This window comes from Pelodiscus sinensis, chromosome 1 (assembly GCF_049634645.1).
Source record: "Pelodiscus sinensis isolate JC-2024 chromosome 1, ASM4963464v1, whole genome shotgun sequence".
NCBI lineage: Eukaryota > Metazoa > Chordata > Testudines > Trionychidae > Pelodiscus > Pelodiscus sinensis.
In genome coordinates this window covers 148,464,609-148,490,425 of record NC_134711.1, presented here as the reverse complement: position 1 = coordinate 148,490,425, position 25,817 = coordinate 148,464,609, and the positions used below count along the sequence as shown (strand labels likewise).

At 44.1% G+C, this 25,817-nt stretch overlaps 1 protein-coding gene across 1 annotated transcript in view; it reads right to left on the bottom strand.

Annotated features, from left to right (window-relative positions):
* Window positions 1-25,817, bottom strand: part of F5 (coagulation factor V) — a 54,832-nt gene that overhangs the window by 12,034 nt on the left and 16,981 nt on the right. The window contains exons 6-16 of the mRNA XM_006112215.3: window positions 25,208-25,429; window positions 23,403-23,568; window positions 21,752-21,929; window positions 20,329-20,431; window positions 16,655-16,866; window positions 15,481-15,631; window positions 13,351-13,563; window positions 8,459-10,496; window positions 6,332-6,506; window positions 4,300-4,536; window positions 2,555-2,753 (exon numbers count right to left, since the gene is read on the bottom strand). Coding sequence (XP_006112277.2) covers window positions 2,555-2,753; window positions 4,300-4,536; window positions 6,332-6,506; window positions 8,459-10,496; window positions 13,351-13,563; window positions 15,481-15,631; window positions 16,655-16,866; window positions 20,329-20,431; window positions 21,752-21,929; window positions 23,403-23,568; window positions 25,208-25,429 — 3,894 coding nt within the window. The remainder of the gene's footprint in view (window positions 1-2,554; window positions 2,754-4,299; window positions 4,537-6,331; window positions 6,507-8,458; window positions 10,497-13,350; window positions 13,564-15,480; window positions 15,632-16,654; window positions 16,867-20,328; window positions 20,432-21,751; window positions 21,930-23,402; window positions 23,569-25,207; window positions 25,430-25,817) is intronic.

The window sequence follows — 25,817 nt, the reverse complement described above, 5'->3', positions numbered from 1 at the left end:
CAAGGAAAAACCCTAAGTAGGGTATTAGAAAATGTAGAACACACTAGGAGGCTGCACCTCCTGCTTACTATGCTTGCCAACTCCTCATCTGTCCACCACAGCCAGATCATGGCCTCCCTTCCTACAAATGCCACAGCAGGAAGAGGGCTGCCTCCAGCCTTTCCTGTGGCCAGATGGGGGCTGGGCCCCGTTTGGACAGGGTGTCTGGCCTAAGGGGAGGGTGCAGGAGTGGGCTGGGGGCAGGGTGTCAGTCCAGGAGGGAAGGGGCAGGAGTGGGCTAGGGGTGCAGCAGGGGAGGGAATGTGTGAGGCGTTGGGTGTGCCAGGGTCTGGGGGGAACTTAGTTCTTTTTGTACAGCATGTTGCTCCCAGGCACCAGAGGCTTTCCCTGCTGCTCCAATGGGGAAGCTGCTGCCAGCCTTGGAGCCAGGAACTCGGGCCATCACCTGCCTGGCACTCCAGCCTCATGGTCCCTCCCCCCCTGCAGGATTAGAGCACCAGCTTCCTGGGCGGGGGAAGGAGAAAGCCCCAAGACTCTGCACTGGATTCGGCTTGTGGGGAAGCACGTGCACACACTGCTCCCCTCCCCGCAACAGTGTGCACGCTTCCCCACAAGCCAGATCCAGCACGGAGCCTCCTTCCACTCCCCCACCCTCAGACAGCCCGTGCTGGTGCTCTAATCTTGCAGAGGTGGGGGAGCTGTGAGGCTGAAGCTTCAGGTAAGTGGTGGCCCGAGGGGCTTGCCCGAGGCAGGTGGCAGTTAGTGTTGGGGCTCCGGACCCGGAAGTAGAAGTGGGGCTGGAGGCGGCTGCCACTGTTGCCACCTAGTCCTCCTGCAGGGGAGGCAGGGGCTAGCGGGGAACCCAGGGTGCCCTCCAAGGAGAGCCCGGGGGGGGGGGGGGGCAAGATGACACCAAGCCATGGCCACCGCTTCCCCTTCTGAGTCTGTGGAGGGAGGGGGCGGGGCAAGATAGAGTGACATGATGACATCACTGTCATCCTGCAGGAAAAATTGTGTGTGTGTGTGTGTGTGTGTGTGTGTGTGTGTGTGTGTGTATATATATATATATATATGTATATATATATATATATATACATACACATAGAGAGAGAGAGAGGGGGGGGGGAGGGAGATATGAATCAAGGGTTAAGCAATACCCAAATGTCTGCATGAGATTGCAGACAGCCTAAAGCAATAGCTCTGAGACGTGTGAACTATCTACTTCACATCAATAGTATATTGATTCTGAAATGTAAAGGTGATGATTTAAAATGTCACCTTTGTTAATTATTTCATTACTGATCATTTTAGTGGAAATATCCAGCAAATGTACTCATCTCAATCCCAAACTGCCTCTCCTCACTTAGGGGATTTAATATTAAAATAAACTAACAAAGGTTATTGTATTGATGGTAATATCCATCATATTAAATTCAGAAAAACTCCGTTTTTCACATTTACATGGAAGTGCCACAGAATTCATAACCTGCAGCACCAGAATACTAGAAAATTCAGAGACCAGGCCACAGGATTTAAGCACAGCTTGCTGTACAATACAGGTGTTGGTGTTATATAATAAGACAGATCTGACCTATACCTAACCTTGAGGACCAAACTTTTAAAACCTGGTTTCCATTTTTGCTGATGAGATTTTTTTGGATATGATCACTTGTTCATATGAATTATAGCACTTATGGGCCAAGCTTCCAAAAGAGCTCACCCAAATGAAGTGATCAAGTTTTTAAACGTATGCAGCACCCAAATGCTCTCATTGTTGGGAATGGGAGCCGCTGGGTCCTGAGCATTTTGGAATAATTGGCCACTTCTTTTGATATCTAAATGGGAACTAAAGTCCTTTGAAAAGCCAGTTTCAGCTGTGGGTGCTAAAATGTCTGAAAATCCACCCCGTATGCAGAAGTTCCGATCTGTGTCAATTAGAGCTGACTGAGCAGTTTCATGGGGAATTTCAGAGTATGTCGGAACACACAAAACTGTATTTTAAGGGAAAATTTAATTAAAACTGATGCAATTTTTGAACATTTATTGTAATAGGAACGGTGTTTTCTAACAGGAAACTGTTTCATTGGAATTTTCCTAGCAGCTCTATTACCAAAGGAGAGCTGATGAGGACTATGCTAGGCCTGGCTAAAAATTTTCCTTTGAAACTGCTTTTTGATGGAAAATTTACTTTTTAAAATGAAATATTCTCACAGAAAACAGAAAACTTCAACTTTTTTTGTTGTTGAAAAACTGAAGAACCAGGGAGTTTTTACCCTACAACTGAAAACTTCCCATCTAAAAACTTGAAAATTTCATTTTCTCTGGACATTTTTAACAAAAACATTATTTCTGCTTTTGTCAAAATTTTCCAACAGCTCTCGTCTGTATATGCAAACTCTATTTTTATATGCATAATCAACAGTAAAAAGAAAGTGCAGGCAGATGATTGGTGCACACAAAATTGCAAGTGCACCAACAGAAGCCAGGGTGAGGTCTTTTGAACACCTCTCTCCCAACATGGATAACAATAACTAACAAAAGGAAACATCAGTACCAGGGAATTTATGCACTTCTGAGGTCTTCTCGGTGCCAGTCCTTTTGGAAGACTTATCAAAATACCAGCTTTTCTCTTCATCAAAGACCATAAAAAGCAGGACAAACTCTCGGGTATCTACTGGCCTGTTAATTGCACTGAGGGTTCCCTTTTGACAGATCAAGATTGGTCCAATCAAGCCTGAGTGAATATCTTTCTCCTGGAAGGCAATAAATACAAATTACAAGTAAGAATTAGTGTTTTCCAAAACATATAATTAACAATTTGCATGTTCACAGGGGCTTTCATTTCATGATTTTCCCTTACAAATGTTAACAGTAGCACATAGGAATTGCCAGATTGGATCAGACCCAAAGCCCATGCAGTTCTGTCTCCAACAGTGGCCAATGCCAGATTTTTTCCCCCCACATTTTTAAAATGTGGGGAAAACTTTATGCTGTCAGTCTCTGATCCCCTTCTAGTTCTGCAATATCTTTTTTGAGATGAGTGGTTAGTTCTGCATATACAGTATTCCAGAGGAGACTGTACCACTGATTTACATAACAGTGTTATAATCACTTTGTGTTGTTCCCCATCCTATTCCATATGCATAACATGTTGTGTGCTTTTTTTCGATCACAGCTGCACATTGAGCAGAGGTTTTTATTGACCTATCTCCAGTGATGCGCAGATACTTTTCCTGAATTGATATGGTTAATTTAGAACCATATAAAGTGTAAGCATTTTCTGTCCAATAGGCATTATTTTGTATTTCTCAACACTGATTTAATCTACCATCATCATGTTGCCCATTTAACTAGCTTGGTTAAGTCCCTCTGAAATTCCTCACAGTCTTCTCTGGTTTTAACTATCCTAAAATAAAGATCACCAGTGGATATTGCTACCTCACTATTCATCCCCTTTCCACGTCATTAAAAATGTATTGAACACCACTTGACCAAGTACCCCTTGCTGTTAGCCTTTTGCCATCATGAAAATTGACCATTTAATTCTAGTGTTTGTTAACTCTTGTAACCAGTAATTGACAATACTGGGCCTTGCATTGTATGATTAGTTTCTTTCTTCGATAGCCTCTTGTGCGAGACTGTGTCAAGAACCTTTTGGAAGTCTAAATAAAACATGCCATTTGATTTTGCTTTATCCACTATTTTACTGACATAGTCAAAAGATGCTAACAGATCAGTGATACAACTTTCTTTTACAGAAGCCATGCTGGATAGACCCTATCATACAATCATCTTACAAATCTTTTATTCTTCTATTTTTAATGATTATTGCAAGCAACTTACCAGGTACAGAAGTAAGGCTTTATTAATTAATAAAGGCTGGGCAAAGGTCCCATTTTACCAACGAACCCAGACCCAAGATGTATTTGCACATCACATTGAGGGCTGAGAGAATCTAACTTTGGGACTGAACAAAAAGTCTATTGAAACTCAGCAGAATGACTTTGGATCAAGAGCTACACTTGGAATAGAGCGCCTGATTGCCCCATTGGCTTGTGCATTTACTAAATTTCATGCAAAGTGATTCGGAAATGCTACTAAATCAGAATTCTCCACCTCCTCATGCCAATCTATTCACATTACACTGACATAAATGATTACATGAGGAACAAGAGAGTGATGAATCAGATTAAAAAAGAACAGGAAGCAATAAAAGAATAGTGTGAAGCCAGTATTTCAACAAGACATAGTACCTATTATTTAACAGATTCTAGTACCCTTTTGCTTAGATTTCCTTACCGGGTTTACATCAGAATAATAGGTCCAGGACCTACAGGCTGGTCCAGGTTGTATGGGTCCAGACCGCTTGGTTGCAAACCATACATAGGTATAGGTGTCATTTGGCTGAACTGCATCATCCTTTTTGAACCAGTCTGGAGACTCATCTTCATAACTGCTTCCCTCAGAGGATTTCTCATAGAAAAGCCCATGGGAATGGAGGGAATATGGCCTAGATGCCATATTTTTAAAATGAACCTAGAAAATAGAGGCAGACTCCTGATTAGCAGCTTTGGGCCTATAGCAAACCTCAGGCATAACACACGCACGAACTGTGTAAGGCACAAATTTAGGATTCAGATTTCTCTACTGATTATGGCAGTGGTCTCCAACCTTTTTACACCCAAAATCACTTTTTAAATGACAGACCAAGCCAAGATCTACCGCCCCACCTCTTCCTTGAAGCCCCGCCCTCTCTATTCTTCTCCTCTCCATCTCTTGCTATCCCCAGTCCTTATACTGCTACTTTAAAAAAAAAATTCCCACCATTCCTCGCAGCTACTCACCTGTGCTGTTGCTCGGTGAGTAGCTGCTCCTCAAATGAGGAAATCTAATGTAAATGTACTGCGCAGGTGTGCAGTTCAGAGAGGGCTCAAGAGCTACTCTTAGAGCCTCCGAGATCTACCGGTAGATCGCGATCTACTGGTTGGTGACCACGGGATTATGGGATAAACTGTGCCTGGCTGGAGATGGGGAGCATTGCTCCAGATACCTCTTTGTGGGGTTCAGTAGTTTCTCCTGTACTCAGCTAGTAGTATATGGGAAGCAGGGTATTGGTTCTGCCTGCTCCTTCCCCCCTTTCCAGAATAGTTCCCAAGAGGAAGCAACTTGGTGCCAATCCCTTGATTCCTGTGAGTACCCCAATTCTAGGCAGGCCTCACATAGAGCGCTAAAGGGGACAGGGAATCTTTATTCCTTCCTACCCCATTGGTGGCTGTGTTAGACGGGGGCGCAAGCTAATTCTACAATACTACTAGATCCCCGTGTACGTTATTCCCACTGAAGTCAGTGGAATCTGCCCAGGCTGTCAGGGCAGGGAGTTTGTCTTTTCTCCCCTCCAGTCAAGAGGAGGGAGTTCCAAGCCTGGGATTGACTTCTGTCTCCTGTTTTATTTGTGATTTTTATACAACTCATCTTTATGGACTAGAAAGCCTTGTCAAAGAAGTGGGAGTGCAGTGAGATCTACCATGTTCCATTCAGTCCATTCCGCTGGAAGGTCAACACATTCCTTATGGTAAATATTCTAATAAGCTGCCTAGGTTTCAGTCCCAAGAGACCGAGACAGCTTCTCCACTGCCTCAAAGATCTCATGTATAGGAACTGTTTCCATTTGTAACATTCCCCTGGTACATCTAGCTATAATTGCTTGTATTTATTATTTGTATTGCTTCCACTTCTTCCTTAGCATTTATGTGATGGCCAGTAAGTACCTTGGCTACCATGCAGGGACTGAAGTCAGAATCTCCAGAGCTAAAAGCATGAATGGCTACAGCTTGAGCTAAAGTTTTATAGCAGGGTGTGGGCATGGGTGGGAGAAGGGGGTGGGGCGCTAAAACAACACAGCAAAGAATTTGTGTGTTACAGGTCCTCAGAGGGAGGCCTGTAGCACTGAGGACCTGTAACACAAATTGACCAATAAGTCACGTTTAAACTAGAACTGGCCAACATTTTTACAAAGTATTTTCAGACAAATGCAAGCATTTCTAGTTTTGTCTGAAATCTCAGGTTTTTATTGAAAACAAATTCAGAAAAAAAATCATGTTTTACCTGAGTTTTTTTTTTTAATAAAAAATTGATGTTCAAAAACCAAAATATTTTGAGAACTAAATATAGTCTGAAAAATCTTGCCTCTTTCCACTTTTCGGCAGGAAGTTTAGAAAAAATATTTTTTACAAAATGTCCTACTAAAAAAGACTGGCATTTTTCAACCACTTTTAGCTCAGGCCCTTCAGCTCCTCATAAAATACACCAAATACCTGATCCTGTGACTTACTTGAATGACATCATCCACCTCAGCCCTGATAACGGGACCCAGGATACCCAAGTGTTCTTCATACTCCCCTTCAGCCTCCCGAACTGTAAAGGTACTATCCACGTAGCTTCGGAAAATCACTTTTTTATATATGGTGTTGCCCCCATCACGTCTGGTTCGGCTATTCCTCGTTGTGCTGAGGTGAAATGACCCATGAAAGAACATAATGGAATTAGAAAAAAGACAGTTACCTGTTCTGTAATTGGTGTTCTTTGAGATATGTTGCTCATATCCATTCAATGCGTGCCTGCCACATGCACCAGTGTCAGAAGTTTTCCCCCAAGTAGTACCTGTAGAGGCTGGGATTTCCAGTGCCCCCTGGAGTGGTGCACGCATGCTGCACTATATAGGGAGGTGCCTAGGGGCATCCTATCCCAGTTCCTTCTTGCTGGAACACCAACAGAGGGGAGGAGGATGAAAGGTTGAATGGACGTGAACAACACATCTCGAAAAAGTTGTCTCAGTCCCACGGACTTGAGTGGTGCTATGATCATTTATATTAGCTGAGTATCTGCCTCACACATTGCAAATCATTTCAGTATTTGAGCTTCAGGATTTTTACATGTGGAGAAACTACAGAGCTCTCTGACACTTGCAAATACAAATAATGAAGGTGGAGCTAAAGCAGGGGTCTACATAGGAAAAGGTGGGAAGGGGGAATTAGACATGTTTGTCAAGTGGCCCAAAGAGTCAATTTAAAAATACACAATTCAGAGACTGAGTTTGCTGTAATGAAACTGTTTCTGCCCTTCTCCTTGACAATGAAGATTTAGGCCATGCAATTATTTTTGAGAGTAACAATTTTAGAGAGAGAGAAAAAAAAGGTAGATTTTGCACAGACATATGCAATCACTGGTCATTTTGCATGGTTTGATGTGAGAACTGCTTTTTGTGCCAACATTTCAAATTTCTAAGAGGTTGAATTTCTCTCAGAAAAGATGGATTACAAATTTCCATTGGTGGGAAATAAAGCCACTTTTTCAAAATCAAAGCAAAATGTAAACATCTCAGATTTGGGGTTCATGCACAATAGTCCCATCAGTTCTTGATCTCGACTAAGACTAGCAACAAGGGGGTTAATTTGAATCATCTGTTGGTGGCAGTTTGCATGATGTGGACACTCGCCTGCTGGGAATTGGACTGAGAACCAAACCCTTCATTCTGTATTGACAATTGAATAAAACTTCAGATGGTAGGAACGATAAAGCTGGAATTCGCAGTGGGGTCTAAGGGCACCCAGCTCTGTTGAAACGCCCTTAGTCACTTTGAAAAATCTCCTCCTAAATCCCTACCCACCCAAACTGGATTAAAACGGGCTACCTAAGAGTTCTCTCTTGACTGAGCCCCAAACATCCCATCCACATATATTTAGATACCTAGCTGAGGTTCTGAGGTGGGCTTCATTAACGTAGTGTCTAAGTGCCTCCCAATCTTTAATGCCTTTATCCCCACAAAACGTCTCTAAAATTAAGATAAAGCAGTTCCCTACCTCAGAGAAGGTGAGCTGAGGCACAGAGAATAAATGGCTTGAACGTCTGTGGTAGAGCAGGGAATAAAACCCAAGTCTCCTGAATTTCAGGCTAGTGTCTAAAGCAGTGTTTCTCAACTTTTTTTTAAATTTATTTTTTATAAAGTACCCCTTTTAAAAAAAATTATAAGTACCCTCAGTACCTACAGTTTTCAGACACACACAATTTTTTTCTACCACGGCAACACATTTGTATAAACAACTTAATCGTAGCTGGGCGGGTGATGAAATTTTGGGTGTAAAAAGTACAAAAATAATAAAGCGTTGTAAAACTTAGAACAAAGATTCAGTTTTCTCCAAATTTCAGTTATGTTGATGTACCCCTCCCCCAGACGTACCTCGATTAACCCCAAGGGAACTTGTACCACTGGTTGAGAAACACTGCTCTAAAGCACTGCTCCTTACTTCCTCTTCTGCATTATGGACTGAAACTAAACAGCACTTGTGCGATTAAGAAATCCCCTAACTCAGTAGCTTTGCTGAGGGGCAGCTCTCTGAATCAATGGCTTCATATTCAACAACAGGATGTGAGGGAACAAAGAGTAAAAATTTAGCCCAACCTTTTCTTTAATCCTGCGTAGTCCCAGATGACCTCTTCTGCTGCGATGTAGTACCTCCTCATGTGCCCCCTGCTGCGTAGATAGTGCACAGCAATGTCATCAGGATTACGAATATTTTTTATGTTGAATCTGGGGTCCTTCATGTACAGGTCATCAAATTCTACATATTCATATTCATATAGGTTATCTTCAATTTCCTCGCTGTCAGAGCCTCCTGGAACATACTCCTTGTAGTCCCCATTTCCATTGGGAAGCCCTATGACAATTGGCTTAAATTGCCTTGGGGTTAGTGTGTCGTTAGTCCTGCTCAGCAAAACTGTGTGATTGGCCTCATTAGACAATGCTGTATTGTTGCCCTGACAAAGGGGTAGGGTGTGGTTGGCCTCACTGGACAACAGCGTGCAATTGAGCTCTCTCTGCACCTTTGGGGGTCTCAAACCTCTAGGTGTCATTGAGAGACTACTGTACTTTTGATCATTCTTTTTCCTCCTACGGGTCTTGATAAGAGCCACAGATTTACTCAAGGTGCCATTTACATTTCTCTCTTCTCCTTTCAAATTCGGATGCTTGTGGCTTACATTCAATTTGCCCTTGGTAAAGTGTGCATTGCCTTTGAATTTTCCTTGCTTCTTATTCAGGGATATGATGTCTCCTGTAGGCATTGTAGCATTTCTGGAAGGATTCTGTAACTTATCAGTAGCCTGACCTGAATTTGTCTCCATCCTAGAATTCTCCTTCACAGAGGCCATATTCCACTTTTCATCCATAATTTTAGATGGATACTTCACGCCCCTTGGTATTAGCTTTCCCAACTTGTCCTTTGCTGCTACTGAGCTGTGACCAGGAGTTAAAATATCCGATGCATTATCTAGAGTAAAATTTCTATCTCGCTTGTCTTTGGGTAATTCTAATTCAGAAAGACCGAACAAATTTAATTCATTGTTTTCTGCTCTGTGTCCCTCAGCAAAAGTGACGTTATCTGCATGTTTGGGAAATTCAGTTTTTTCTGTACTGGTTTCTTCCTCCCACTCTTCCTCCTTCACATCCTGGTCCTCAACATATTTATTTGGAAGTTGATCAGTTCCTAACATATCTGAACTGGAGGTATTCTCTGCATGAGCAGAAAGAGGTAGTTGTTCTGAACTGGTGTTGCCAAAAAAGGAAAGGCTTTCATTTTGCTGTACATGACTTAAGAGGGCTTGCATCTTTTTAACAGCATACAGCTTAGTCTGAAACACATCTCGCCTTTCCCGCTTTCTACTAACATTATATTCTCCTCTTGAGCTGTCCTCTTCTTGCAGTTCCCCTGAAGAGAGTATTGCAAATGATGGCGTTATGCTGGTGCCTCTGTCAGATAACAGATCTGCTGCATCTTTGGTTTGGGCTTCTTCCCTGGCTCTCACTAGTTGTCCCATAAGTGTTTCATCATGATTTCCTGACATCTGATTGCGATTTGCTTCATAGTCACTTTGATTTCCAGCTTCAAATGCCAAGTCAGGACTTACTGCTGTTGTGGTAACCGGAAATTCATGTTCTCTTGTTGCCACTGTGTAATTAGTGTAGAGGGACTCAGTCTCAGTTGGGAGAAGAAGAGTGCTTTGAGTTTCCAAGAACTCACCTGTGTCCCTGGTATTGCTATTCTCCATGAATGGGAGCGCTGACCCAGAAGCCCCATCATCACTCCTAGTGCTGGTGCCAAAGTTTTCATCTATGGCCAAAGCAGTAAGATTCTGTATTTCTTCCTGGACCATTGATGTATTCCTAAATGTCCGAAGTCCCAAAAATGAGGCCAGATTATCTTGGTAATCAGAATCATCAGAAGGTTCCTGGTTTCCATCTAATGTTTCTTCCATTTCCTCTTCAGTTTGGGGAGAAGTTTCAGGCACACTTTTAAGAATCTTCTCAGAGGAGAAATCTAAGAATAAATCTGGGACATCCTCATAATCATCTACATCTTTTTGACATTTGGCATCCCTAAACCTCAGCCTCATGCCATGGTTCATCTCAGGAGAGCCCCAGGATGCAAAGAGCCAGGTACCTGCAGTTCAAAAAAAAAGTATGGTACATATTTGTAGAGTTTGACCCCATCTGTTATGACCTTAGACTGTATACTCTCTAGATCAGGGGCCATCTTTTATGTATTAGGCCAACGGCGAGCAATAATTTTTAATGGGGAGGCCATTAAAGATTTTGGCAAATCATCAAGGGCTGCATTTCTGTGGAGGTGGTACAGAGTCTGGGTTGGAGGTTGGGTGCAGAAGGGAGCTTGGGCTAGGGGACTGGGATGCAGGAGGGGGTGTGGGATCTGAGAGGAAGTTTGGGTGAAGGAGGGGGTTATGATCTGGGGTAGGGATTTGGGGTGCAGGGTCCAGGTGGGGATATGGGTGCAGGAGAGAATTCTGGCCTGAGGAAGGGGCTTTAGGAGGGGATGTAGGGTCTGGAAGGGAGTTGTGACCTCAGAGAAGGGGGTACAGAGGGTTTGGGTGGTGGCTTAAGGCAGGTAGTTCGGGGACAGAGGCAGGCTCTGGCTGGGAGGTGCTTACCTAGGCGGCTCCCAGCCAGCAGCCCTGCAGGAACCTGAGGCAGCCTGTCTGCAGCAGTCCCAGGCTGGTTGGTTGGCTGCTCCTTGTGGCTCTGCTCCAGGAATGGAGATCGGGGAGAGCGGCTTCACCCATTGCCCCTGCCCCCAGCAAAATTTCTCAGCTCCTATTGGCTAGAAACAGCTAATAGGAGCTGAGAAATTTTGCTGGGAGCTGGGGCAGCATGTGAAGCCTCCCTCCCCAGGGTCCAGAGCAAAGAGCAGCCAACCTTTAAATCGGCTGCAGCTGCCCTGTGCCTAAGGATTGTGGAAAGGCGGCCGCAGGCCGAATCCAGCAGATTGGTGGGCCAAATCCGGCCCACTGGCCATTTCTTGCCCACCCCGTATTAGTCACTACAGCACCTACCACAATATTACTCTTGTCCTTGACTGCGGTTTCTAGACACTACGTAGTAAAAAATTGAGAATACAACTGACACATAAAATTGAGAGATCTAGATCTCAACTTCCCTAAAATTAAGGGATTCTGATTTTTTGTACAATCCAAGAAGAGATAAGACCAAAAGTAGATGGAAAAAAAAAAGAGGTCAACTGTGAAGTTTAGATAGGCACCCAAACTTTTCAAAATTTGAACAGGGAATTTGGGTTTGGGTCTATCTCTTATATTATGTGTATAAACCTATGCATGAGAGAATACTGACCATGAATAAAATCCTCACAGGAATTTTTAACCATTTCAAAACCAGGTATGTTACAATACTTTAAAAACCCTCTGAATGAGTGAAGGTCTTTAATAGGACAGAGGAATTCCACATTTGGACCTCCAGATTGGCCTATATGAGAATAAATGGGCACAGTGCACCAAAAATGCCAAACTGAGCATCTGAAGACTAGATTTTGGATGATCTGTGATGGCTCCCTGGTTTGAAAAGCTGTCTCCCTATGAAACTGGGAATACTGATACAGGAATAGAATTTTAATTCTAGAATACTATTCACTGAAATGCTACTGTCTCAGGTTCTACACTTTTTACAGCATGTCCTAGAATAAAACATGGCACTGATAGAGAAAAAATGTCTTTTACCTGAAAAAGGTGCCAGATATAATTTTCGACCTTCTCTATTTTTGAAGTGGCATAGAATTGCATTGTGTTCTTTAAAGTATTTCCAAAGGCAACAATAATGAACATGTTTTACAAGAAGTGGAAAGGACAGTGGAGAGAGGAGAGGAGGTGATCACATATTAAAACAAAACAATAATGGTGGAAAAGTACAAAAGGTTGACTTTGGACATTTCTGTCAAGTTTGATGGAGGTTTCCAGCTTCAATTAAACATTTCTTCTTTTTTAAATTTTTTTTAAAATGCATAGTTACCCTGTGAAACTCACTGCCAGAAGGTATCACTAGAACCAAGAAATTAGTAGGATCAAGAGAAATAGTCATTTATAGGGATAAAGAAAACATTCACAAGTACTTTAAACAGAATTTTTAAAAAATAAGGAATCTAAACCCTTCTACTTTAAGGCATAAACCAATCAATCACAGTCTGGAATTAGGAAGAATCTTCCTTCTCAGGCATGTTATTTCAGAATTGTGCACATTATGGGATTCCTTCCACCTTCCTTTGAAGCATCTGGTACCAGTTACTCTAGAGACAGGATACTAGAACTAGATGGACCACTGGTTTGATCCAGTTTGATAGTTCTGGACCACTAGTCATTTAGGAGTGAAAGAATGTCAGATCATGATGTGTCATGAAGCCATTTCGTTCAGTGACACCAGTAAAATTTGGCCAGAAGCCCATTTTAAACAGCCTATGGTGGTTAACTACATATTTCACAACAGAATAGAGCAGACCAGAGGGTCCCTGTACCACATACTTTTTCTGTTGCCAGAGTCAGAGGGAAAAGCAGCTTACTACAGAGAAAAGAATGTGAAGATATTTCTTTCTAAATGCAGAAGGATAAACAGAGTCCCAATATATAGCTTTTAGGGTTTGGCCTGCTGATTTACAAGTGGACTTTTTCTTTTCTGTAGATTATTACAGAGAACTTTAATACTGTGCTTCAAATAACAGTTATACAACTAATGCCACAGAAAGGATTTTTGGGATTGCTCAAAAGCAAAACAGAATTATCAATAAGAATAGTATATATAACAGCATTGCTATATCATGTGGAACCAGCATCATATGTGTATCAATCACGCTTGCTATAAATTAAGGAAAATTTAGATAGGCTGAAATTATGTGTTCACTTTACAGAAAGGTTTTCTATTTTTAAGAGCCCTTATGTACTCTAGATACAAAATGTATTAGCAGATCATTAAGCAAACACACCAGCCCTGCTACTTACCAATGTTGTCCATTTCTACAGTGACGGATTCTCCGTTCATGGGGAAAAGATTCAGTACATCTTCATACTTCCCTTGAGTCAAAAAAGAGTGACCAGAAAGGCGTATGGACACAATCTCATCCTGGGAGCCAATACTGGAGACATGCCACTGTACAATTGCATCTTGACAGAATCCCAGGATTTCAGTGCTGTCAGACATATATCCATTGATTGCTTAAAAAAAAAGCATAGAATATGCTATTACTGCACCTTAAAGCCTTTATCAACATGCAAGATGGTGAGGCAAATTCATGCCTTCATTGGAATGAGATCAGGGATGGAACGGACATCTTTATCTCCAGAGAGAGAAAGACTGACACCCTAATGAAACAGGGTGCGATCTAGCCAGCTTCATCTGAAGGGACACCATAAAGCCCTCCAAAATTATATATTAAAATAAAAACATCTTTACTCTTTTCCCAGTCACCCTATATTGGATTCACAGTGAAAGAATTCTAACACATTTTTTAATTACTTGTTTTGTGCATGTCTCTCAGCTAGCTAGCAGTGAAAACCAACTACTAGTCAATTTCACTTGTGTTTACTTTTCACTTTTAGGTTCTGCATTCCTCACTATAGAATACAGGCCTGTGGGGACCATGAGCCATGCATGCTGGGAAGGACGAGAAATGGGCTACCAGTGCTTCTGCAGTAAGAGTTACCCTCTACTGTGGGAAGACGTGTCTTCAGGACATGTGCTCAGATTCACAGGCTAGAGTCGAGCCCTGGACAAAACCTCAGAGACTAGCCTTGCATCAGCAGTTTCTCTGGCTGCTCTGCTATACTGTGCATTACTGGTCCACATGCTCCCTCCTGATTCCCTTGTGCTATGGCCATGAGGAGGCAGCTTTTCACCACTAATTTGCACAAAGGCCCTACACATGTTCTCTGTGCAGCCATGCCCCCCACCCCCATCTGTTAAGATTCATTAACCCTTACAACAGGAGTGGGGAACCTCAGGCCCAGGGGCTGAATGAGGCCCCCTGCTTGCCTGGATGTGGTCTCTGAGTCTCAGGGCCTTCCCCAGTGTTGGGGATTCCATGCTGGCACTTCATCCCCCTGCTGCCCAACTGTGAGGCTTGGTCCCCCTAGGCTCTGGTGTACAAGAGGAATGTGGAAAGTGTCTTTCCCCTCAGTTCTACGCCAGTGAGGGGTTTTGTTTTTTGCTTCTCACTTGTGTGCAGCCCATGTCTCATTTTATTGTGGGTCAATGGCCCCTGACCCAAAAAAGATTCCTCACTCCTGCCTTACATGTTGCTTAGTGCCAAGCTAATGGTTGCAGCTTGCACCAAACCCAAAAGCACGCAGTAAGAGGCATGCAGCTGCTTGGGTAGCTTCTGGATCAGGGATGGCCCGGTGAGCCTAGGCAGACTAGGCAGTCGCTTAGGGTGCCACCAGCCCAGGTCCCAGCTGATGATGTCATGGGGTGCCCGGGTACCTGATGATGACGTCACAGCCATTGATGGCCGTGCAGGCGGGGGCGCCTATCGCGTCTTTCGCCTGGGGCACCAGCTGCCGCAGCTGGCCTCGGACCGCTCCTGTTCTGGATTCTTCCCAACGTCCCTCCTACTTCCTTCCCCTATCCACTGACTCCAGGGCAAACAGGTGCAACATCACAGACCGTTCCTAGCCACCAACCCAGGAACCTGTAGTGCTGCCCACTATAAACCCCTCACCCCCAGAAATCCTCCCTTCTGCCAGTCTCGACCCAAACAGTTGCCAGACCCTCCTACTCCCCACATCCCATAGTCTACCTCTCTGTCTCCCACCGTCACTGGTACCTCTGCCCCCCACCTCTAGGTGCTGCCTCAATGGATTGCAGTTGGTGGCCCAGAAGCCCAGTCAGAGCTTCTGAGATCATTGTCACTTCCCTTGCTCAGCTGACTTTTTCTCGGCTCATGATGATCATGTTTGTGCCTAAGTTGCCCTAATCATGCCAAACCAGGACCAGAACCCTGCTCATGTATGCTTTCCTATCTACCATGGGCCATTTTCTGCCACTCGCACTGCCTTGCACCTCAAAGTAAGCACCCATTAGAGAACTTGTGCTCACGTGAGCTTTTGCCAAGCTGGGGCCAGTTTGCCACTCACTGTGCATTACGTTAGACTTGTAGAACTTGGGATCATCCCTTTTAACGCTGGAGGGGTTGCTGCAGTACTGCTTGATGTTATCCTCCAGGTACCAACTCTTGTTTTCATCAAACACGGCGAACACAGCCTGCTGCTCCACATCCGCTTTGTTCTGAAAGACAGACATGGCAGAGTGAACTTTGTGAGCAGCTAACAGATACATAGGGGGGCATATTAAGGGTGTGACGTCACCATCCCTCCAGAGACCACAGTTCCATTCAAGTGAACAGCAGCACAGTCCGGTGGTAAGAGTAACGACCAGGGTTCCAGACTCCTGGATTCCATTCCTACCACTGCATCTCTCACACTGTGTGACACACCTGACCAGCTACTAGCACTGCTGCTATGAGATAGACTCCCCCTCGTGACCCACTTGTTGCTGTCTACACAGGCACCTGAGTCACTGTTTCCACTTGCTCCTGGATGGTGCCTGAGCCACTGTCAAAGTAAATTCTTTCACCCCACAGAGAGGAAGCACAAGAAGAATTTTCCCTTCCAATGCTTCTGGATCCCCAAAGTTCGTGGTTGTCAGACCTAGGTTAAACCTATCAAGAAGCCAGGTCAGAACCTATCTTAGCCTGAATCAGAACCTCCCCAGAGTTTGAAGGTACACAGAGAGGAAGCTTTGGGTGGAGTCCAGAATCAGGATATTGCAATTCTTGCCTGTCTTGGCAAACAAAGCACAGTCACAGAAATCTCTTGCAGCTTGATCTTTCTAACTGAAAGCCCCAGTGAGCAATCTAAATCTGGAGTCATAAATGGACAGCACAGAGCTAAAAACTATCACTGCAAGCAGCCCTTCTAGAAACGCCCCGTGGAATTCAAAAGAAATCAAGCCCCTTCCTTAATTTACGTGTTTTTGACTCCTCCTACAGAATGTGATGGAGAATGATGTCCCGACAAGTGAGTTTTGTAGGGTAATTCAAAGAACTGATGCCAAGCATCCCATGCCTTATTACATTCTATAGGTTTTTAGAGGGAGTGACTTCTACAGGGGCCTACTGATCCAATTCCACTTCAGCTCTAGAGGCCTTTTCACTAGGGGAACAATCAATGAAACCAAATTCCCCTGTAGTTCAAACACAACCCCTGGGCAGGGAGCCTGTCTCTTAGAATTTGTAGAACATGATCATACCTGCACACCCCTCTTGTTCAGCGCTTCGCTTTTACAAATGAGAAGTGGGCCAATCAGCCCAGAGGCTATATCCCTGGTTACATCTACGGCACTGTGATATAATCGTGTTATACACTGGGCATCCTGTGCGGTGGGCTGATCGGTTTCCATGACGCTCCAGTTGTACGTGTAGGTGTCTCCTGGTTGAACTGCTTTACTCTGGGTGCTGTTGTCTGAAGGAGAAACAAATGAGAGCGAAGCATGAACAGGCATTCCATCTGTGGCCAGTGTAAATGGGCATCATGCCAATGAAGTCAGTGCACGTTCACCAGCTGACAGCAGTGGATCAGTCATCCCGTCCATAGGACAGTTCGGGGTGGCTATCCCAGGCCCTGCACTTTTGGGGGACCCTACGGTGGCCACTGCCAACCATCCTATGGACAGGATCCAGGGAGCCTGGTGTAGGGCAGAAGGGGTCATCCCCCCCACACCTTGCAGCCACCTTGGCAGCGATGGCACCTTGGCCTGCTCTGCCTCACCGCCCATCTAGCTCACCGTGCTTGGCTTCTCACCTGCAGCAGGAAGCAATGTGCCCTGACCCCAGGGTGCTTCTCTTTCTGCCGTCATGGAAACTACAAGAATCATTTAACACTGAACGGAGAGAAGGATCAGGCCTAGGCAGGGAAACTCTCCAGCCAGTGAGAAAAGATGATTAGAACTACTGTTAGGCTACATCTACACTGCAGCCTTCTTCTTGTGCAAAAATTTGCAGAGCGTCTACACTGCATGCGCGTTCTTGTGCAAGTAAATTTATAGTAAAGTGTCCGAACAGAGGGCTTCTTGTGCAAGAGTTATTCCTCTCCCCCACGGGGAATAATCCCTCTTGCGCAAGAAGGCAGGGTGGATGGGCAACAGGGGTTTCTTGCACAAGAAACCCCTCTGGCTAAAATGGCTGTCAGAGCTTTCAGGCACAAGAGCATGTCCACACTGCCATGGACGCTCTTGCGCAAAAGCACAGTTCTTGCGCAAAAAGCCTGCAGCGTAGATGTAGCTCTAGGGTAAGATATCACATGTTACAAGCTTCTTAGCGTATTGAGCTTAGCTGGCATGCTTTGTTTTATTTTGCTTAGTAACCTACATTGTTCTGTCTGCTATACATTATGATCACTTAAATGCTACCTCTGTGTCAGTGCTGGAGGAAGGCCCAGCAGGACAGGGCAGGAGGGAGCCCAAAAGGACAGGCAGACAGGCTCAGTCATATTTCAGCACCTCGAGTGACAGTCACAAGGGGATCTCGGTGACCAAACCCATCACACCAACTATTCATATAAAATGATGCGGGTCTATATTAGCTGTTATGGCTCAAGAAAGATCTTAAGAGTCAATATGGAGTCAAGGGGGATCCAGTAGATATAGTATACTTAGATTTTCAGAAAGACTTTGACAAGGTCCCTCACCAAAGGCTCTTGTGTAAATTACATGGCCATGGGATAAGAGGGAAGGTCCTTTCTTAGATTGAGAACTGGTTAAAAGATAGGAAACAAAGGGTAGGAATAAATGGTAAATTTTCAGAATGGAGAGGGATAACTAGTGGTGTCCCCCAAGGGTCAGTCCTGGGACCAATCCTTTTCAACTTATTCATAAATGATCTGCAGAAAGGGGTAAGCAGTGAGGTGGTAAAGTTTGCGGATGATACCAAACTGTTTAGGATAGTCGAGACAGAAGCAGACTATGAGGGACTCCAAAAAGATCTCACCAAACTGAGTGATTGGGCAACAAAATGGCAAATGAAATTTAATGTGGATAAGTGTAAAGTAATGCACATTGGGAAAAATAACCCCAACTATAGATACAGTATGATGGGGGCTAATTTGGCTATGACAAATCAGAAAAGAGATCTTGGAGATATCGTGGATAGTTCTCTGAAAACTTCCACAGTGTGCAGCGGCGGTCAAAAAGGCAAATAGGATATTAGAAATTATTAAGAAAGGGATAGAAAATAAGACACAGAATATCTTACTGCCCCTGTATAAAACTATGGTACGCCCACATCTTGAATACTGTGTACAGATGTGGTCTCCTCACCTCAAAAAAGATATTTTGGCCTTGGAAAGGGTTCAGAAAAGAGCAACTAAAATGATTAGGGGTTTGGAATGGGTCCCATATGAGGAGAGGTTAAAGCAACTGGGACTTTTCAGTTTAGAAAAGAGGAGACTGAGGGAGGATATGATAGAGGTCTATAAAATCATGAGTGGTGTGGAGAGGGCGGATAAAGAAAAGTTATTTACTAGTTCCCATAATAGAAGAACTAGAGGACACCAAATGAAATTAATGGGTAGCAGGTTTAAAACTAATAAAAGAAAGTTCTTCTTCACACGGCGTGTAGTCAACCTGTGGAACTCCTTGCCAAAGGAGGCTGTGAAGGCTAGGACTATAATAGAGTTTAAAGAGAAGCTAAATAATTTCATGGAGGTTAGGTCCATAAAAGACTATTAGCCAGGGGATAGAAATGGTGTCCCTGGCATCTGTTTGTCAGAGGCTGGAGAAGGATGGCAGGAGACAAATTGCTTGATCATTGTCTTCGGTCCACCCTCTCTGGGGCACCTGGTGCTGGCCACTGTCGGCAGACAGGCTACTGGGCTAGATGGACCTTTGGTCTGACCCAGTACGGCCATTCTTATGTTCTTATTATCTGAAAACATCTGCTCAATGTGCAGCAGGAATAAAAAAAAATCTAACAATGTTAGGAACCATTAAAAAAAGGGATAGATATTAAAAACAGAATATCATATGGCCACTATATAAATTCATGATGCACCCATACATTGAACTGTGGAATTTTGGTCTCCAAAAAGATATATTAGAGGTGGAAAAGGTGTAGAGAATAGCAACAAAAATGATCAGGAGCATGGAACAACTTCTGGATTAGCAGAAATTAAGAAGACTGCAACTGCCCAGCTTATAAAAGGGATAGCTAAGGGAAGGAATATGACTGAAGTCTAGAAAATAGTGTGAAGGAAGCGAATAGGGAAGTGTTAAATACCACTTCACGTAACACAAGAACTAATGGTCACCTCATCAGATTAATAGGCAGCAGTTTTAAAAACAAAAAGAGCAAAGTACTCCTTTGCCCAATGCACCAACCTGGGGAAACTGAGAAAGCCAAAAGTGTAACTGGGCTCCAACTAACAAAAGTTGGAACTATAGGACAGGGAACAGATCAGAGACAGTAGGTCTATTCTGTTCATTCCCCCTGAATCATCTGGTACCAGCCACTGTCAGACAGGATACTGAGTAAATGAATCATTTGTTTGACCTATCATGACTGTTCTTACATTATGCTGAGTGAGTTGTTGGCTGGTGAAAATGGACATTAAACTCGTTAAACTTGAGGACCAAGCTCACACACTATTTTTAAAACAGAAGTGCCACTTAGCATATTTACACTTGCCCTCTATAGATCTCAAAGCACTTTACAAAAGCGGGCACTTATAATCCCCATACTACAGATGGGGAACTGAGGCACAGAGAAGCGACGCAACTTGACCAAAAGCACACAGCCAGTCAGTGACAGGGCTGGGAATGGAACCCAGGTATCCCATTCTTGTGCCCTTAATTACATGGTCTCCTAAAAGCGCAGAGACCCTGCACAAATTAACACTTTTGATATTGTGCAAATGTGACCAGTTTTTGACCTGTGGAATTCAGGGGATCAGTGGCTCCTTCTGCAGCCTTTGAAAGCGTCACTCCATGGAGGTAAATGCTGTAGGGTCGACTGGCCATATTTTTGAACACGATCTAGAGAGATATGGAGATGCAGAAAATATAAGTTCAGCTTTCAGTGACTCCTGGTCTGGGAACATTGCTACAAGTCCTAGTGAGTGTGGAACTTGCAGGGTTTCAGCACTGGAAGAGCTGAGTGAAAGAGACAGTTTTGAAAAGAAAATCTGGGGATATCCATCCAGAAACTCTATTGCAACGGGAGCCCGCTGATTGGGGTTCCTCATGCGCTGCCTGGTCTCTGGAGGCTGATGAGAATGCCATCCTCAAGTGAAGTCCCACGTTACCAGGCACAGGGAGCCATAGGGAGTGCTGAGTGATGGACTGGAATCACTAGGAGCCTTGAGTGATCCCAGCAGTGAAAACTGGACAGGCAAGATAACCACCCCCACCCCCACCCACTCCCTTTACCAGCTTCCAGGAACCGGGCCGGGGACGGGGGTGAGGGGAGAGAGAGTCGCATGGAGCCGGGTGGAGAGAAAGGGAGCTTTTCACTGAACACAACTGCAGAGCTACAAAACCATCCTTTAAGGATTGTGTGGCTTTGGGATGTATCTATCTGGGATGGCGGCAAGTCCAGGAGACACGCCACTATGATACCACAGAACATCTCAACATCATGTGGGGCTGTACGATATGGATTTCTAGCTTCATCTGAGGACTCCCCTCAGATGTCGCTCTTCAGCTTTCAAGGGTGAGCACCCATCTTAGGGCGCGTCTACACAGCAGGATTTAACTCGAAATAAGCTACGCAAATTGAGCTACATCAATTGCATATGTTATTTTAAAACAGCTTATTTCGAAATTGGGAGCATCTACATAGCACTTATTTCAAAATAGATCACTCTTCCTCCGACTTCTGTTACTCCTTGTACAATGAGGGTTACAGGAGTCCGAGTAAAAAGGCCTCCAGCTGGACAGTATTTTGAAATAACTTTGGTATAGCGCTAGTTATTTCAAAACAGTGTTGCAGTGTAGACATACCCTAAGAGAACTAGAGATTATGGGTTCACAAAGTTACAACACAGATCTGAACTTCCCAAAAGTTCAGGTGTATTTGGAGTAGGTGTTATGGACCAACCATTCTAAATATTCTTTACAAAAAGCAAGTGTCCACGTGAAGTTAAGAATTGATAAACCAATCACTCCAACCCAAGAATGGTAGAGATCACAAACAAACTTAAGTATGCCCCCTGGTGCTCACACCTTCAGATACTGCTGCCCTCGATATTACATAATTGACAAAGAATGCAAAATAAGTTGTAAATAAGCCTCACTTATAGTAAATTACATCATTCACAGTACATACAGCCTTTGCATTGGGCTCTCACCACTTGCCTTGATTCTGTCTCGGACTTGAGCTCTGATAATAGGACCCAAAATTCCTGTTTCCTGGGGCCGGGGATTCTCTAGACGCTTGTTAAAGTTGGCATCTGTATATTGCCTGAAAACAGCCTTTTTATACTTCTTCCCAATGAGATTTGAGAAGTTGTCCAAATACTGAGTTTTATAGTGCCTTTAAAAAGAAGAGAAAAGAGAAAAGAAAAAGTATCAGTAAAATCTTCTTAATGGTGAGATCCAATAGATTGCAGAATACTCTCCCACGGGAAATGGCAGAGGCCATGAGAAAAACAGACTTAGATGAGACACAGTCTCTATAAAACAGATTATTATTTGTGCTACAGCAGCAGTGAGGTCAGGGTCAGGGTTCTCATTGCTAGACACCATCCACACACTGGCTGTGTCTACACTGGCATGAATTTCCGGAACTGCTTAAAACGGAATACTATTCCATTTTCATTTCCGGAAAAGGAGCGTCTACATTGGCAGGCTGCTTTTCCGGAAAAGCCCTTTTTCCGGAAAAGCGTCTGTGGCCAATGTAGACGCGCTTTTCTGGAAAAGAGCCCCGGTCGCCATTTTCGAGATCAGGGCTTTTTTCCGGAAAAGACTACTGGGCTGTCTACACTGGCCCTTTTCCGGAACAGTGTTCCGGAATAAGGACTTATGCCTGAGCGGGAGCAGAATAGTTTTTCCGGAATAGAGGCTGATTTTGTACAGTAGAGCGTCGTTGCTTTTCCGGAAATTCAAGGGCCAGTGTAGACAGCTTGCAGCTTATTCCGGAAAAGTGGCTGATTTTCCGGAATAAGTGGCCCAGTGTAGACACAGCCACTTAGTATGAGAGAGCCTCTGCCTCAGAGAGCTCCCAATCTAAAATATGCAAGACAAACAAAGGATGGGAGGGAGGAAGCATTACATCTCTCGTTTTACAAATAGAAAAAAGAAGCCAGAAGCTCTCTCATACTGTGATCCTGATTGGGCTCATCTATGGACTCTGAACTTGGTTCTGACCCACAACCTGCCCCCAGATCCCAGTTTTAGCTAGGGATGTAAGCATGTAGTCAACTAGTCGATTACCGGATAAACTTAGGCTTATCAGGTAGTCAAGTCGACTAGTCGCATTTCTTTCCTCCCTCCCTCCCCTTGCTTGGGAGAGCTGACTTAAAAGCCAAGCTCTCACTACATTTAAAATGCAGAGCTGCAGCAGGGGTAGCTTGCGGACCCAGTGTGAGCTGGGACTGAGTGCCTTCCCCTATTGACTACTCATGTAGTTGATAGAAATCGACTACACGATTAGTTAAATACCCTCTTCTTAACATCCCTAGTTTCAGCACTGCCCTCAGTCCAGCTTTGACCACTGCACCAATCACCAGACTAGACCACCTGGAACCTAGAGCCTGACACACTCACTTATTCAGCCCTGCAGGAGCCATTGACTAAGACCTCTTTATAGCGCAGTCCATAAATACCATGCCACCCTGCCCCCTTTAATATGTTTCCTGTCCTACAAGATTGAGTTGTATGTTCAATTGTTTCAATGGAATTCTTGGTGCAGTGCAGAAGTTCTTAAGAGCTAGGACTGTACACTGTAGTAGCACATAGGCTGCCTCAAATTAACATTTAATCAATACGGTACATGACACCATTTTACCTATCAATGGTCTCTGGAACATTTGGAGCATAATCCCAGGTGATTTCTTCTGCAGCAATGAAATATTCCCAGTCCTTAATCATGCGCAGTTCCTTAAAGGATATTTTCTTCTTGAACACATCTTTCTCCTCACATTCTTCTATATTGAGGTACCCATGCATTCCAGCTGTTTGGAAAGACACAATACAATGGCTACTGCTAGACCTAGGAACACTGCGTTCCTACAGCCCATCAGCTGAGGACACATGCAAACAATTCACTGGTCAAAGTCTATTCAGGTTAAAAAAAAAAGGGTGCTGATATTAAGAATGGTATTTTCAAAGGAGCCAGTGGAAGTCAATGAGAACTCAGCAACTAACTTCAATAGCCTCCTTTGAAAATACCAGCCTAAACTGTCAGCAAGAACTTCCCCTTTTCTGTTAAACTAGCCTTCCAACCCTTCACAAGAGAGAATCCACTGCTCTGTTCCAAGAGAGATCTGTTTAGTCTAGGGGAAAACTAACATTCTCTGTTAAAAGAGCAGCAGAAAAGATTCGTTTGCCCACAGAACTGCAAACATTCCTCTTCTTCTGAAATAGTTGGTCAGCATCTCTTAGGGCTCCAGTTTTTTCTAGTGAGGCTCATCTGAGCACCTCCCAAACAGTTATAAACTAGAGTCAGATTCATTGTTGTTCTGAAGCCCCTTTGCAGCAGTAGTCCTAATAAGCCCCACCCCACAACACTAATTCAAAGAAAATACCCTGCATCCACTGATTTCCTGGCATGATCCCAAGTGCATTTGCTACCACATTCAACAAAGTTAGCAGCACTTTAGGACAGGGGTGGGGAACCTAAGGCCCGAGGGCCATATGCAGCCCCTGGCTTGCCTGGATCAGGCCCCTGAGGCTCAGGGCTCCCCTCCCCCCCAGCATTGGGGAGCCCATGCTGGTGCTCCAGTTCCCCACAGATTCTCACTTGTGTGTGGCCCCCAACTGATTTTTCTGTGGGTCAGCAGCCTCCAACTCTCCCCCCAAAGTTCCCCTCCCCTGCTTTAGGAGATGTCATGATCATGAGAGATGGCCAGCAGCCTGGGGACTAAGGGGTTAACTATACTTAAGCCAGGTCGAGTCGGCCAATAGGAATGCAGGTAGGAATTTCAAATTGGGACAAAGGAATTTTTGGTTTTTTCCCTCCTTTGTCCCTGGGCAGTTACTCTCCAGCTACTGAGGGGGACAGACACTATGTCTCCCTCCAAGAAGACCTCACTATCTGTAAGTAGGGTAAAGTTTAGATAAGTCCGCTAGGTTTTACTGTTTTACCATTTGGGAATGGGAATCTGATGTCTGTGCATTTAGAAATGGGTTTTTCTCTCTTTTGCAACTAAGCTCTGGGCCCCCGGTGGGGTTTCCCCCATGAGTATATTAATTTATGACTTTTTCATCTAGTCATTATGCTTGCAACAAGAGTATTGTGGTGATAATAAAAGTTCTTTCTCTTTTCTTTTTATTAACCTGGTATTGGTTAATTTTTGTGTCCTGGTTTTACTTTAGGGCTGAGATTTCCCAAGTGATCTCTTCCCTGGGTTCTTATCATTACTTGGGTGGTAGCAGCTGATATTTATCCCCAAAATCTAGGCTTTTAAGATTTTGGGGAGAAGTTTTATACCAAAGCCTGGAAAGATAAGGTTTTGGGGTACTTTTGCAGGATCCCACTTCTGCATTCATCGTGCCAGAGTGGGAAAAAAGCCTAGATAGGAGATAAGGAGGAAGAGCCCAGAATGACACTCTGTAACTGAACTACTGCCTTCTGAACAGATGCCCCCTTGCCTTGCAGATGCTTCTGGACAAGAGACGATATCAGCCACCTTCCATTCTGGCTCACGGTCATGTTTGCTGTGGTTGAGGCACCTCCCACAAGGCTGACAGTCGAGACTTTGTGATGATTTTGCTCCAGGACTTGCCCGTTGAAATGGATGGAGAAAATCTCTGGTTTGGAGCTCATTCCGATCAAATGCCAGCTAATGTTATCATATGTGCAGGCTTCTAGGTCTGAAATAGGACAACGGGGTCAGAACACAGGTGAATCCTCCCAGAATCGGAGAATGGTTTATTAAATCCCACTGTTAGTCCAAAAGTAATAGCCACCCAACACATTTTAATAAAGCCTCTCGGATACTATGATGGCCATGTCTAGGATGGGTAGTGTATAGGTCATAGATGGGATTTTCAAGAGTATCTAAGGCTGTGTCTAAACTACATCCCTTTTCTTGAAAAAGGGATGTAAATTAGACACTTCGAAAAAATGAGGAGTACAGGATCTTTTGAAAAAGGGCTTTATTTTCGAACGATCCTCGTCTAAGCAGCCATTCTTCTTTCGAAAAGCCCCTTTTCAAAAAACCTGCGGTCACTATTATGCAAATGAAGCTCGAGAAATTTA